The 15,431-nt window shown below is 41.6% G+C and overlaps 1 protein-coding gene and 2 long non-coding RNA genes across 3 annotated transcripts in view; 2 read left to right on the top strand and 1 right to left on the bottom strand.

Moving 5' to 3' along the window:
- The window catches only part of LOC138950016 (zinc finger protein 271-like), a 51,278-nt gene extending 36,306 nt beyond the window's left edge, over positions 1 to 14,972 (top strand). The window contains exon 4 of the mRNA XM_070321800.1: positions 11,659 to 14,972. Coding sequence (XP_070177901.1) covers positions 11,659 to 13,646 — 1,988 coding nt within the window. The 3' untranslated portion in view covers positions 13,647 to 14,972. The remainder of the gene's footprint in view (positions 1 to 11,658) is intronic.
- LOC138949677 (uncharacterized) lies at positions 736 to 6,708 on the top strand. Its single transcript, XR_011450395.1, has 3 exons — positions 736 to 1,477; positions 1,802 to 1,861; positions 2,801 to 6,708. It is a non-coding gene; the product is annotated as an uncharacterized lncRNA (long non-coding RNA).
- On the bottom strand, positions 2,087 to 9,336 carry LOC138949664 (uncharacterized). The gene is made up of 3 exons (XR_011450382.1): positions 8,961 to 9,336; positions 7,691 to 7,807; positions 2,087 to 2,205 (listed from the first exon to the last, which is right to left on the bottom strand). It is a non-coding gene; the product is annotated as an uncharacterized lncRNA (long non-coding RNA).
- Positions 14,973 to 15,431: the final 459 nt, after the last annotated feature.

Raw genomic sequence — 15,431 nt, 5'->3', positions numbered from 1 at the left:
GCGTGTCCACCCATAATTATAGATCATCAGATTGCACCCTAGGTCACGCTGTCCGCGCGTCTTGTACATGTTTGTTGTACGGTACTCTTGCTCGCTGCATGCAGGGCTGCCTGCCAAGCCAGCCTTAATTAACAGCGCCGGTGGCCTGCTTCCCCCCGTGCGTCGGTTATTGATTACTGCCTGGGCCGAAAATAGGTCAACCACGTTCTACTATGGGCCGCAAAATAGATCACCCACGCTCTCGTCGGCCCCCATTCAAAAAACTAAACAAACTTACTGGGCCAAATAAAGGTGAGTAGCGAACCTGCATAGCCTATGCTTAGAAATAATTCACAAGATTTTCAAAACATGATGAATAGAACCAAGTTGACCAAATGTCAAGTCGGCAAGGCAGGATGCGAACATTTTAGATCAAACAATCGCCAACTAAACTTCAGGCTTCCCCAGGCCTCGTAAACAATTGCTCAGAGTCTAATTACCGCATATTCAAAATTAGAACAATGCAAAACCCAAACCGTTCAGAAGAAAGGACTTGTTTCTTGAAAACGCTGAGGATACTTGGAAAGTGACTTGCTGCTAGCGATGATAGCCCGGCGTCTGATAGGGGTCTTAAGATGCCAGACTCGACCAAATAAGAATCGGACTGGATGAGGCACAACAATTAGTCTTGGAGTGACCGTTGTTACTTGAACATCCGGGCTACTTAGACACACTGGCGAGAGGCTAAACCAGAGATACTGTAGCTAGGGGATCGCCAACTCTGCGTGCGCCGCTACATAATACTGCTTGCGGGGTCTCGCACAGCGCCAAATAACGCGAAGTGTGCCCAGCTTACTTCCGGTGAAGCAGAAATGGATGGACCTCTGCTCGATATTATATCTAGAATTGTTCAGGTTGGTTGTTATTTTTATGCTCCTAGTGGTTAAATCGAAGTTAACAATGGTAATATATATCTTAAGTGGATGCATTGTTTGTTCTTCAGCATTCGAGATGGAAGTGAAACGCGGAATTTCGAGTTTTAATCGCCACAGAAAAACGTAAACACTGAATCGGTGAATGCGAGCGATCGACATCGTTTTCGAAGCTAGACTACTGGGTATTTCTCTGTGTTGCTCCCAGTGATGAATTCGAAGTTAATACTAGAAATAAGTATTTCTAATGAACCCGATCAAACCGTTTGTTTACTTTAGCATAAGAAATGGTATTACGCTGAATTTTTTTTTAGATCTAATCGCCACATGAAAACGTAAAACATTTGAAAGATCGACATCGGGTATGTCTCGGGTCTACTCTTAAAAAATATTGAATAAAATCATAAGAATGACATTGTCTGTTTCTAAAAGGTATTCCTGATTCTTTAAACAGTTCAATGTTCCATGATTTGAAGTTGAAGCTGTTGATCGATTATGCGATTGATTTATCTTCAGGAATCCTAACAAGATGACAGACCTGAACCAAGACCAAAGGAACAACACTAGTAAGTGTGTGTGCGTCTGCATGCGCGTGTGTGTATGAGAGAGAGAGAGAGAGAGAGAGAGAGAGAGAGAGAGAGAGAGAGAGAGAGAGAGAGAGAGAGAGAGAGAGAGAGAGAGAGAGAGAGAGAGAGAGAGAGAGAGAGAGAGAGAGAGAGAGAGAGAGAGAGCATTAATGAAGCATACGAATGTGAGAATTCAGTGTGGCAACCTTAGTTGTTAATATAAAATATTAGAAAATGAATGCGGATTTTAAGTTTAATATTCAATTTGAAGAAGCTTTCAAATGTTTATCAAGTTTTTCATTGATTTTGTGATTTTGTCTTCAGGATCCCACACAAGAAAATGTCCTGCTGGAATCCAGGCCAAAGACCACAGGAATAACTCGTGTGTGTGTTTGTTTGTGTTACAAAGAGAGAGAGAGAGAGAGAGAGAGAGAGAGAGAGAGAGAGAGAGAGAGAGAGAGAGAGAGAGAGAGAGAGAGAGAGAGAGGAGAGAGAGAGAGAGAGAGAGAGAGAGAGAGAGAGAGAGAGAGAGAGTTTAACATGCACACTGATCGATTTCATGCATACTTGCAAGCATTCATCATTTCATGCAGCATCAACAAGTGAGAATTCTGTCTGGCAACTTTAATTGTGAAATCTAGAGTTCCAACACTAAGGCTATCCTTTCGAACATCTTCAAGTGTGAAGTAGTTGACTCTCAGGACTTCTGGTGGGGCTTGGCACCAAACCTGTAATTATAAAAATGCAACAGTGATGAGTGAATCTAGCGGAAAAGGAAGACCTTGATTCAAGAACCGTAAACTACCTTGTATACGCCCAGTATCGAGTAAACGCCCACCCCCTAGTTTTGGTCAAATTATGCGCACAGGATACGGTGCCTAGTAAACGCCCACCCCCTATTTTTTTTACGCCCACCCCCTATTTTTTTATCATTACATGGGTGCAACTCTGCCGGCTACATGCCAGCAGTGCCGGTTTTTGAAAAGTTGACGAGCATAATAATGATTCATGAATCACTAAGACTAGTAAGAGAGCACAAATTTTAGGATGAATAGTATGGTTTACTTTGTATGTTTTTGTTCCAGGAGAGTTTTTTTTTTTTGCATTTTAAATACTAAAAAAGCTTCAGCTTATGGGGGGCGAAGCCTCCCAGACCCCCCCAACGGGGCGCTGCCCCTGTACCCCCCCCCCCCCCCCGCCCCCCGCCAGGGGCCGGACCCCAACTTTTGCAGGTTTTTGGAATTTTCCAGGTTGCACCCATGTCATTAGTCTTAGAGTAAGGTGAAATTAAAAATATTATTGTGTTCTGTTGTTGTTTTTCAGAAATTGAAAATATTTCGCGCGCGCTGCAAAGATCTCAGTGTGACAAGATGCCGCAAATGATTTCCTACACATTGGAGTTTAAACTCTCAGCGCTAGAGCAACTGGATAACAATGGAAGTGTTTCACAAATAGCACGTGAGTCAGTTAGTACCATGATAAGCAGAGGAGACCTTGACATGTGCACTTTTAAATGCAACACCTACTCGCCCTTGAATGTTGGTATGTGTTAAAATGGGGGTATGAATTTTAGCTCAATTGGTAAAGCACTAGACTTTGGTGTCCAAATTAAAGTATGGGTTCAAATCCAGGGTGGTCACCCTTTTGTGCAGAATTTGGTTTCAATTACATATATATATCTGACGGGCGCAGTGGCATGGTGGTAAGCCGTCGGCCTCCTGGGTAGATCCAGCGACAACATTCGCAATCACAGTGTTGGCTTGTTTCATAGTATGATTGTGTGAAGTGGTTGTCTCCCTTGGGTTGTTAGCACAAACAAATTCAGAACATAAATGGATTTATGGGAAACCATAAATATAATTTATGTGAAGGAATGGTTGGCAAGAGTAGTGAACTGTTGAGGAATTCTCGTTTCGTACCCAATCCGAAAATTTCATACCATCGTTTAAATACCCATAAGGCAATGCTTCCTTCCACCTACAACATGTCAACAAGAAAGAACGCGTCCACTCAGTCCGCAAAATTTTCCACCTCAACCCCGCCTGCCACCCAATTTCTTGAATTGTTGCTACTGTCAGGAAGCCGGTTCTGCAAATTGAGTGCAAGGGCACATTTGGTGGCTTGCATTTGGTCTGCAGATAAGGCTAGTTACAATATCGCAAGATTGTTTTTCAATTGATATGTTAATAACACATAAGGTTCTGCCGATACTGACAACAATGTATATACAGTGGTCGCCGGTTAATATGACCACGGTTAATATGACCAGCCGCGTATTATGACCAATTTTCCCCGGTCCGGAATTGTCCTTCTTTGTTATGTATTACAAAAAGCCGCTTAATATGACCACAACGCCGCTTAATATGGCCACATTGTTTCGAGAAAATGGCAACAAGTTCACATCTTTTTCAGTTTGAAATCACTCGGGGGGAAAAATACATACGATTTTTTGAAAAAGGCAAAAAGGCGTGCGATATTTTCTTTCTTTTTCGTGAATGAAACTAAAGTGATCAGTGATCAGTGCTCAGTGATCAGTGCTCAGTGATCTCTAATGTCGCGATCATTATTCTCTCTCTTTTTTTCCCCGAGACTGAGCGTCATAAAAAAGGCAAAAAAGCGTGCGATCTTTTCATTATTTCCCGTGAATAAATCTAAAGTGATCACGAACATTATTCTCTCTCTTTTTGGTAAACAGAGCACGAGCAAACCAATCTTTCAGTCTCGGATTCTAGAGGAAACAATGTCGAAACGAAAACGCCAAGATCGGACAGCCGAGGAAAAGCTAGAACTTATTGACAAATTTAAAGCTCTACCATCCTGCAGTATGCGTGAGAGTGCTGCACAGTTGGGCGTCAACAGAGGATTTTTGACAAACATTCTCAAGAATGAAGACAGCGTGAGGAAGGAGTGCGCAACGCCGGATTCACCGCAACGAAAGCGCCTACGACATGGAAAAGACAAAGATGTGGAAGATGGTCTTTTTCAGTGGTTCCAGAAGATGAGAGCAAAGAACGCGCCAATTCATGGACCATTGTTTTGTACAAAAGCAGAAGAATTGGCAACGGCTCTCGGACACACTGAATTCAAACCAACCGATGGATGGTTTTCTCGTTGGAAAGTTCGCAATGGCTTGACATTTCATAACATTCACGGTGAAGCCCAAGACGCCGATGTTGATGCTGCTAAGACATGGAAAGACGACGTCCTTCCGAATCTGCTCGCAGATTATGCCCCATCGGAAATTTACAATGCTGATGAAACCGGGATTTACTTCATAGCTTTGCCGGACAGCACATACGTCTCGAACAGTGAAAAGAAATCGGCCAGGGGGGTTAAAACGGCCGTTAAGTCGTTTTCTCTAACATCGGTTAATATGACCAGCCGCTTATTATGACCATTTTATCCCGGTCCCAAAGTGGTCATATTAACCGGCGACCACTGTATTAATGCTTTTGTGGATAACAATTATGGGCATGATAACCTTTCTACAAATTGACTGTAAGGGCACATTTGGTGGCTTACAATAGGTCTGTAGATGGTACAACGTATTACCATGGAAGAGAATGCCCATTGTTCATTTTTGTTACTGGCATGTGCTGTCTAAGGCCAAAAAAAAAAATTGTCTGTTTAGGGTAACATGACCAAAAAAAGTAGGGTCGGTAGGTAGGTAAATTTTTTTTTTTTTTTTTTTTTTTTTTTGTAAATGCTTTGTTGGCTGAACAGTCACTTCTTATATTTGATGAATACATGTTTCAAAACTAACGTATAAATAGAACAGAGAGAAAGGGAGAGAAAGAAACGCCAAATGTCTCTTTTTAGCATTTTTACGTCTTTTTTTTTTTTTTTTTTTTTGAAATCAAAAAAAAGTTTTTGGGTCGGCGCCAAATCGATAGGGTCGGTCGGGTTACCCTAAACAGACAATTTTTTTTTTTTGGCCTAAAAACAATGCACGTTGGGTTTTGGGTTGTTTTGCGATACCTAGTAAGGCGCAAGATAATACAAATTCACTGTAAAGGTATATTTGGTGGCTTACAGTGGGTCTGTAAACAGGGCAAGTGAGGGCCAATAAAAGTGTTTACAAACTTTTTTCCTGCTGTACATACAATTTGAGGGCGTTTTACCGCCAGTGATGTAAAAAGAGGGGAAACTTGGTCCCCAGTGCAGTGTGTAAAACAAATTTCGATGATGGTGATGTAAATAATGTTGCATTAACCTGTAAAACAAATTTCAATGATTGTGATGTAAATAATGTTGCATTTAACCTGCTGCCAGGTGACTGTAAGGCAGCTAGTATTTAGGCAACAAAAAAAAAAATAGGTGTGGTTACGGTAACATAGCCAAAAAAAATAGGGTAGGTAGGTAGGCAATCACTTTTTTTTTAAACTTTTTTTTTTCTAATGTGTACAAATTAAACCTATTTGACAGGGAAATAAGTGTGCGACACGGGCGCTTTTGCTTTCATAGCGTTTTTTGGACTCGTTGTTTTTTTTGTTTTTTGTTTTTTTGACAAATGCAATAAAAAGTTATAGGATCGGCCCCTAAAAATAGGGTAGGTCGGGTTACTGTAACCACACCTATTTTTTTTTTTAGGCCTTATTGTGAGAAGGCCGGTGTGATATAATAAGGGAGGCAATTGTCCATCTAGTCGACCGGATACTCTCACAATTTCGGGTACTTTATAATAACATGTTGCCTCGGATGAGATGAAAAACCGAGGTCCCTTCGTGTACACTACATTGGGGTGTGCACGTTAAAGATCCCACGATTGACAAAAGGGTCTTTCCTGGCAAAATTGCATAGGCATAAATAAAAATGTCCACCTAAATACGTGTGACTTGGAATAATAGGCCGTGAAAAGTAGGATATGCGCTGAAATGGCTGCGATCTGCTGGCCGATGTGAATGCGTGATGTATTGTGTAAAAAATTCCATCTCACACGGCATAAATAAATCCCTGCGCCTTGAATATGTGCGCAATATAAATTGCATACAATAAAAAATTTAAAAAAAAAAATCCCTGCGCTTAGAACTGTACCCACGGAATACGCGCGATGTAAGCCTCATATTGATTGATTGATTGATGATGATTATGTATCCAAACAATTTGGTGCTAAACAGTATGCATTTTTGATTGATGATATGTATAAATACGTTGGTTATCTCAAAAATGCAGTCGCTGGGTAGATCCAGCGACAACATTCGCAATCACAGTGTTGGCTTGTTTCAAAGTATGATTGTGTGAAGTGGTTGTCTCCCTTGGGTTGTTAGCACACACAAATTCAGAACATAAATGGATTTATGGGAAACCATAAAGGTAAGTTGTTGTCACAAATATGTCGACCCAACGGTCTTTTAAGTGCACAGCCACAGACAAGTAAATCAGCCAAGCTAAGTTCTTGTTGTTTATTGTTTGACTCTGCGCTTAAAAGACCGTTGGGTCAACATATGTAACGTAAAATTGTCAATAACAACGTTCCAACAACTTTCCCTTCTTGTTTTTTTAAGTTAAATACTTTTTTTTTTTGTAGTAATAAATTCATGATATCATCCAAACTGTTGATAAATGATAGAAATAGAATCGTGACTGAGCTACAGAACACCTGTAACAACAACATGGTTGTCTTGTAGCTGTAAAACTGCACTCCTGCAAAATAGGTACAGCTTGTAAATGTAATTGTAGACTGACGGGCGCAATGGCTTGGTGGAAAGACACCGGCCTCCAAAGCGGAGGGTTGTGGGTTCAAATCCAGGCAGCGCCTGGTGATTTCAGGTGGATATTTTCCCGATCTCCCGATCAACTTATGTGCAGCCCTGCTAGTGCCTTATCCCCCTTCGTGTGTACACGCAAGCACAAGACCAAGTGCGCACCAAAAAGATCCTGTAATCTATACAGAGTTCGGTGGGTAATAATAGAAACACGAAAATGCCCAGCATGCTTCCTCCGAAAGTGGCGTATGGCTGTCTAAATGGCGGGGTAAAAACGGTCATACACGTAAAATGTTTAGCCCACAAACGCAGAAGAAGTAATTGTAGACTGTGTACACAGAAAACAAAGTCAAACACATGACAGTGGAACCCCTTTTTTAGACCTGATTTCTCTATTTAGATTCTTTTCAGACAGGAGAGGATGTCTAATACTTAATAGGAAATCTGACATACTGGGGGTTCTTTAAAAGAGGGGTCCACTGTATGTACAATTAAACCATACACTTACGGGTAGTTTCCGAAGCTGTGGTTGAGGCTGTGGTTGTGGCGTTTCAACAGATTTGACTGGCATACACAGTGTTGGCAAACAAACTTCCAGGTGTGAGTCTCATGTGGCCCTTGGGAGCTGTAATGAGGCAAACAAGAAAAAATAAATTTTGATTTTATTCACTTATTGATCGATTTGAAAGCTATTGTAGTTGGTACACATCATAAGAATTAAGATGAAATCATGACACACACAAATCTTAAATTATCATAATTATTACTATCACTGTATCAGTATGAAAATGATGATGTAGTATACTGCAATTCATTATCACGTGTTAAGCTATGATATCTTTTTTTCTGTGTAATGTTGCACAATCAGTATGCCTCGCGTTGTGTTCAAATCCATGTGCTAACTAGTATTACTAGTAACACTACTGGCTGACCTTGGTATTTATAGGAAACCCAGTGTTTTTTTAGTGTGCTAGATCGTTACCCTACTAACGTGGTGTGTGATTTAGATTAAGGTGAGCAGACGCAGAAGTCAGAACATGTAATCTTGAACTTTGCTAAAGCCTCAGTTTAGCATTGTAAATTCATCACATTCACAGTCAAGTAGCATATTTTACTTATTTTTGATGCAAGTCCCTGTACTTAAAGAATATTTGTCGTGAATATAATTGATAGATTGAGCTCCAAACTTAAGCAAAATAAAGTCATTTAGACATTTAATCGACAAAAATGATGAGAGAATGCCTACGTGCAAAATTGGAGGTTTAAATGCCACTAAATAAAAATAGTGAGCAATGAATTACAATGCTAAAGTTCAAGATTATAAAGCAATTCGCTCATGCTCTTACAATGATATCAACATAGTTACATTAACTCGTTGGAAACAGTTACATGGTAATGGTTTTATTTGAGCAAGAACTTGTTCAGCACTGCTCTTAATCCTGCACAGCTGACCTCTTTCATAATGTACTCTCCAAAGTCTGCACTCAGTGACCGCTGCTGGCTGACTGGCTGGCAGCGAAGTATGGGGGTGGGGGTAACAAGGGGCAGGTGGGGTTGACCTAGTGCCTGCAACTCTGGGCTAGTATTAGTACTGCTTTCCAGCTACTGCATCACATTGACATTGGATTGCCAGTGTTAGGTTACTCACATAGAAATTCGGGCTGATTTCTCAGTCTTCCTTCGAATTCGGCTTCGGAAAGCAGTACGAGGCTAAGCGCTAAACATACTCTGCAAACCATTGCGCATTCAAAAACATCTGATATCTGATATATACTCACTTGTGTGGAAGCAAGATTGCAGAAAGTGTCGGGAATAAATGTTGGCAGTGTCTGGGTTGAACCCTTTCGACCGATCTTTTGCAAAAGTTGACTTCTCCACTCATCGTTCACACCTTTCTTAGGCACTTTGAAGAAAGATAGTCCACGATTGATGATCCGTTTAGCTGGACAATTCACAAGTGCACAATTTGAGCCCATGGTGAGCGCGGTCTGCTTTATCCAAATTTTCAAAAACGTATCCGAATCTCCGCTGCAGAGAAACGAGCACGTTGTGCGTCTGTATTATCTCTGAACCGGAAGTGGCTTTGGCACATGAGGACGCGATTGCGCGAAACGGGACCTTTGTTGCGCAGACTGTGTCTCGGCGATCCCCTTGCTACAGATCTCTGGCTAAACCAAATAAAGATTGACCCATATATGGAGCACTAATCGTCTGCTCGAGAATCGCCTCCACTCTACTCGAGACAACTGTGTCTGCCTTGAAGTTCATAACAGCATTTAAGCAGAAGCTGAAATGTTTTTATTTTGTAATCCGAATAACAGTAGACTTCCACTACGTGGTTTTTGTGGTCCAAAGAACAGGGTTCATACAGGTCATGGAAAACCTGGAAAGTCATGGAATTTGATTTTTCATTTTTACCATTCCTGGAAAGTCATGGAATTTCAATTAAAGTTATGGAAAGTCATGGAATTTAAAAAAAATAAGAAAGAAAAAAAATTAACCTTTAGCACGCCAGCGGCGATTTTCGTCGCCCAGCCATTCCCCCCCCCCCCCCCCCCCCCCCCCCCCCCCCCCTTTTGCCAGCCAGCAGCGATTTGCGTCGCCAGCACAAGGCTTGTTCGTATGACCAACTTCTCGTTCGTATTTGCATACGAGAATAACGGTATTTTTAACGGCACTTGAGCCAAAGCGAGGCTCACTTCCTTCTGTTATCTTGTCGTGTGCGCTGCATTTGAGTCGGTTTCGTCGAAGTTTTTTGTTTTTGCATCGATAAAGTACTTTAGCGCTTCGACAAGCAAGATGGGGGATGATGAGTTTAAAATTTTCTTTCGAGTTGTTTCTTGACAACAAAAAGTATGCGGAATTGGAATTGGAACGAATTACCGAGGAAGATCTTCGCAATGAACTGTGTATCGCGGTGAAAAAAATGACAGTTCGTCAAGTCACAGTGACGGTTACGAAACGGAATTTACGAAAGTGCAGATGGATACAAACAGTGGCTGGTCCAGTTTAGTGAAATGACAGGACCAGCAAACATTACCGATAATCTGACTGCGTAGCAAATGCTTGACTTGCTTGTCGAAGAGACACTGCGTAGAAACTGACTCAAATTGAGTGCAAAGCAAGCCAGTGTCAAAACTGGCAGTGACAATACGTAAAAAGTTTGCGTGTTCGGAAATGGCGACCTGTGGATCTAGTCATGGAAAATGTTATTGAGGCTCATGGAAAGTCATGGAAAAGTCATGGAATTTTGTTTCTAAAAGCCAGTGGGGACCCTGAAAGAATGAGATAGTGATATACGCGTTTCTAGATGTGTGGGGGTAGTGTTGAAGCTGCGGCAACAACAAACAAACATAAAAATTCAAGTTTTGCCCCAAGTCACTTTTAAGGGAAACAACTGACTTTTTTTCCTCTTGAGTTAGAGATAAAACGTGGTTAAGCCTATGTTCCTGTGGTCACAGGGTGTGTGTATGTAACTTGAGTAAACTCATCTGAAGTTCTTTTGACAAGGCACGTATGCCCACATACAGCATAAAGCGACTCTGTAAACGCAGGACTCTGAGACGTTCGCAAGAACCCAGTCCTCTTCGGAAGAAGATGACTTAACTTTAAAGGCTCACTCCTTCTTGTGAAAATGGTTTGGATCAGCATCTCAGATCAGGTCAGGCTTTACATGGGATAAGACCATCCCTTCACTTGGTTACATACTAACAATTCCTCACTGCCCCTGGTGAGTTGAAATTGCTGTACAGTGGAAACCACTGACACGGTTGGCCTGGTGGTAAGGCGTCCACCCCGTGATCGGGAGGTCGTGGGTTCGAACCCCGGCCGGGTCATACCTAAGACTTTAAAATTGGCAATCTAGTGGCTGCTCCGCCTGGCGTCTGGCATTATGGGGTTAGTGCTAGGACTGGTTGGTCCGGTGTCAGAACAATGTGACTGGGTGAGACATGAAGCCTGTGCTGCGACTTCTGTCTTGTGTGTGGCGCACGTTGTATGTCAAAGCAGCACCACCCTGATATGGCCCTTCGTGGTCGGCTGGGCGTTAAGCAAGCAAACAAACAAACAGTGGAAACCTGATTTTCTTAGATTTTTGAAGGGTCTTAAAAGGGGGGGGGTTCCACTGAATAAAATGATTTCTTGAGAAGCCAGTGGTTCCATTTACAACATTTAATTTGATTCATCAGCTATGTCCACTATGCACAGGGTTTACCCACGCTGTTCATTTCTGGTATGTGACCAAGTGGACAGATGGTCGTATTCCATGCAAAGTCTGCCAAATCTGAGATGGTGAGCCAAACTGTTTTCCTGAGATGTTGTGTGCCTTCTTTTTCTGTCTTTCCTTTTCTTTCAGGAAGAGAATATTTCTGTCTTTGGGAGTTGTGAATTTATATCTTTCAGGAATGCTGTCTTACATACCTTCAGAAACATTTTCATCGCGAGACTTACAAAAGATTTTTGAATTTTCTGTTACAGCACCAGCAGGTGAAGATTTCAAGACAGACAAAACAGTCAACGTGCAGATGGAGCGTACATCAGAAATACCAACATCATCCAGTGCTGACAGCAACGTTGATTGGCTGAAACAAGACGCTCCTGAAATACCAACATCGTTCAGTGCTCACAGCGACGTTGTTTTGCTGAAACAAGAGGCAGCTGAAATACCAACATCATCCAGTGCTTACAGGGACGTTGTTTGGCTGAAACAAGAGGCTTCTGAAATACCAACATCGTTCAGTGCTCACAGCGACGTTGTTTTGCTGAAACAAGAGGCAGCTGAAATACCAACATCATCCAGTGCTTACAGGGACGTTGTTTGGCTGAAACAAGAGGCACCTGAAATACCAACATTGTCCAGTGCTCACAGCGACATTGTTAGACTGAAACAAGAAGCAGCTGAAATACCAACATCATCCAGTGTTCAAAGCGACATTGTTAGACTGAAACAAGAGGCAGCTGAAATAACATTGTCCAGTGCTTACAGTGAAGTTATTAGGCAGAAACAAGGGGCAGCAGAAATCCCAATTGATTTTGGAACCATTGCAGACACAGCTTCATTTTCAGAACAAGATTGGGGTACATGTTCTAATGATATCAAGCGTGAAAAAGACGGTGTGGGGGAGGGTGGAGCAAGGCCAGTGATGGAGGTCTCCGACAAGTGCAAAGAGGAGTGTACATGCAATGCGGGGCAGGACTTCAAGACTGAGGCATTCCCAGCTGTGACCGAGACCAGCAGTTCTGCAGCTGAAGACATCCCTGCAACAAGTGTGTATGCGCATGGTGAGAGTTTTGTTTGTGGTGGTGTGGAAGTTGAAGAGGACAGGAAACCAGACATTGCACGTGACTGTGTAACGCAAGCAGCATGTTGTCCTCTGTCTGCAGGCTGTTACTGTCAAGTGGAAGTGAAACAAGAGCCAGTAGAACCCACACAACACGTTGAGAGTGTGGAACACAGTGGTAAAGATGAATTTCCTGGTTTGAAGAACAATTTGACAAGATGTGCACTCACATACAGTAAGAAACGACAATATGTCTGTTCCACGAGGGCAGTTACACATGATTCAAAGCGTCAAGTAAGCAATCACATGTTGACAAGAGAAAGACCACATGCCTGCCTTAAATGTACAACAATATTTGGTCAAAAGGGGGGTGTAAACAAACACATGTTAACACATACAACTGTACAGCCACATGCCTCTCCTCATTGCAAAAGGAAATTTGCTCAGAAAGACCATTTAAAGACCCAAATGTTGACACATACAGGAGAAAAGCCACACGCCTGTCCTCATTGTTCAAAGAAATTTGCTCGGAAAAAGCATTTAAAGAACCACATGTTGACACATACAGGAGAAAACCCACACGCCTGTCATTATTGTTCAAAGAAAGTTGCTCAGAAAGTGAATTTGAGGAGACACATGTTGACACATGCAGGAGAAAAGCCACATGCCTGTCCTCATTGTTCAAAGAAATTTGCTCAGAAAGAGCATTTAAAGAACCACATGTTGACACATACAGGAGAAAAGCCACACGCCTGTCCTCATTGTTCAAAGAAATTTGCTCGGAAAGAGCATTTAAAGACCCACATGTTGACACATACAGGAGAAAAGCCACACGCCTGTCATTATTGTTCAAAGAAATTTGCTCAGAAAGTGAGTTTGAAGAAACACATGTTGACACATGCAGGAGAAAAGCCACATGCCTGTCCTCATTGTTCAAAGAAATTTGCTCAGAAAGAGCATTTAAAGACCCACATGTTGACACATACAGGAGAAAAGCCACACGCCTGTCATTATTGTTCAAAGAAATTTGCTCGGAAAGTGAGTTTGAAGACACACATGTTGACACATACAGGAGAAAAGCCACACGCCTGTCCTGATTGTTCAAAGAAATTTGCTCAGAAAGTGAGTTTGAAGAGACACATGTTGACACATGCAGGAGAAAAGCCACATGCCTGTCCTTGTTGAAATAAATTTGCTGAGAAAGGGCATTTGAAGACACATGTTGACACATTTTAGGAGAAAAGCCGCATGCCTGTCCTGATTGCAAAATAAAATTTGCTCGAAAAGGGGATTTGAAGACCCACATGTTGACACATACAGGAGAAAAGCCTCATTGTTATAAGAAATTTGCTCTGAAAGGGTATTTGAAGACCCACATGTTGACACATACAGGAGAAAAGCCACATGCATGTTCTGGTTGTTCAAAGAAATTTACTCTGAAACAAAATTTGAAGACCCACATGTTGACACATTCAGGAGAAAAGCCTCTCGTGATTGCAAAGTGAAATTTGCTCTAAAAGAACATTTGAAGACCCACATGTTGACACATTCAGGAGAAAAGCCACATGCCTGTCCTCATTGTTCAAAGAAATTTCCTCGGAAAGGGAGTTTAAAAAGACACATGTTAAGTCATACAGAACTGAAGAACCACGTGTTGACAACACTTACAGGTCCCTAATTAACGCAGAAGGGGATTATTCCCTGAAGGCATTTTCCTGATTTCAGGGATTGCATTCGGGTGCTAGATATGCACAAGTCATGTCGGTGCCACATAATGCTGACACACATGTTCCTGTGCATAGTTTATCGATAACGTGTAGTTGGGAAGTTAAGAGTAGAAATAATTAGTAACTTAAACGAGTACTGACCTTGGGAAGACGAAGTTTGAGTGGAATTCCATGAATGTAGTTTACCGGAACGGAAGGATATGTGAGAGAGCGCATGTCCGGAAGAGCCATATTTTAACGCACAGATCATCTAGTTTGTTGTAAAAAAGAATAAACAACTGATGATCTGAAAATTAACAAGTTTGGAAAAACATTTTCATATATTCTTGGGCGGGTAACTTAGGCTAGGGAAGGGCACATATCCTTCCGTTCCGGTAAACTACATTCATGGAATTCCACTCAAACTTCGTCTTCCCAAGGTCAGTACTCGTTTAAGTTACTAATTCCATTTCACGTAGTTTAGCCGAAACTACAGGAAATGTGAGACTTCAAAGTATGTTTTTTCAAACGTTTCTCACAGTCATACCTCATTTTCTCACTTTCACATCAAAATCCCTAAGACCACACCATCAACTTTGTTTTTAGTGCATTATGCCTTTTTTATTTTCAACATTTTCCAGTGCATTATCTATGCCTGGGTTTTAAGTGCATTATCTATGCATCTTTGATTATTCAAAAACATGTTACAGTGCATTATCTATGCATTGTTTCAGTTATGAAGACTTTCGCCACAGTGATAATAATAGTCTTACTGCTTTCCTAGCAGTCCACCATTGTCTTCTTCAGTGAAGTGCCTACTTGTAGTTCTTACAACTTGACCTGCCCATGAATTTCCACATGGTACTCTGAACTTTTTGGCTTTCTGCTCTTTGCGAATCATCGACTATTGGTCGATTGTAAAATCGCTGGAAAGTTTTAGCATTCGACCAGCCTGCTGATTTTAATATGTCATCAATACATACACCAGTTTTTAACATAGCTGATGAGGAAGCACTTCTAAAGCTATGAGCAGTGAACCCTTGGACACCAGCTGACCCCAAAACCTCTTTCATCCAACGAGCTATCGAATCCTTCAATGCTGGCCCATGTGGCCGTCCATAAGGCCAAAAAAAAAAATAGGTCTGTTTACGGTAACATAGGCCAAAAAAATAGGGTCGGTAGGTCGGGATTTTTTTTTTTTTTTTTTTTCCAAAAAAACCATATTTTTACGTTATTTTGCCAAAAAAACAAGATTTTTTTTTTT

The sequence above is a fragment of the Littorina saxatilis genome, linkage group LG16 (genome assembly GCF_037325665.1).
Source record: "Littorina saxatilis isolate snail1 linkage group LG16, US_GU_Lsax_2.0, whole genome shotgun sequence".
Lineage (NCBI taxonomy): Eukaryota > Metazoa > Mollusca > Gastropoda > Littorinimorpha > Littorinidae > Littorina > Littorina saxatilis.
This window is presented reverse-complemented; position numbering and strand designations above follow the sequence as displayed.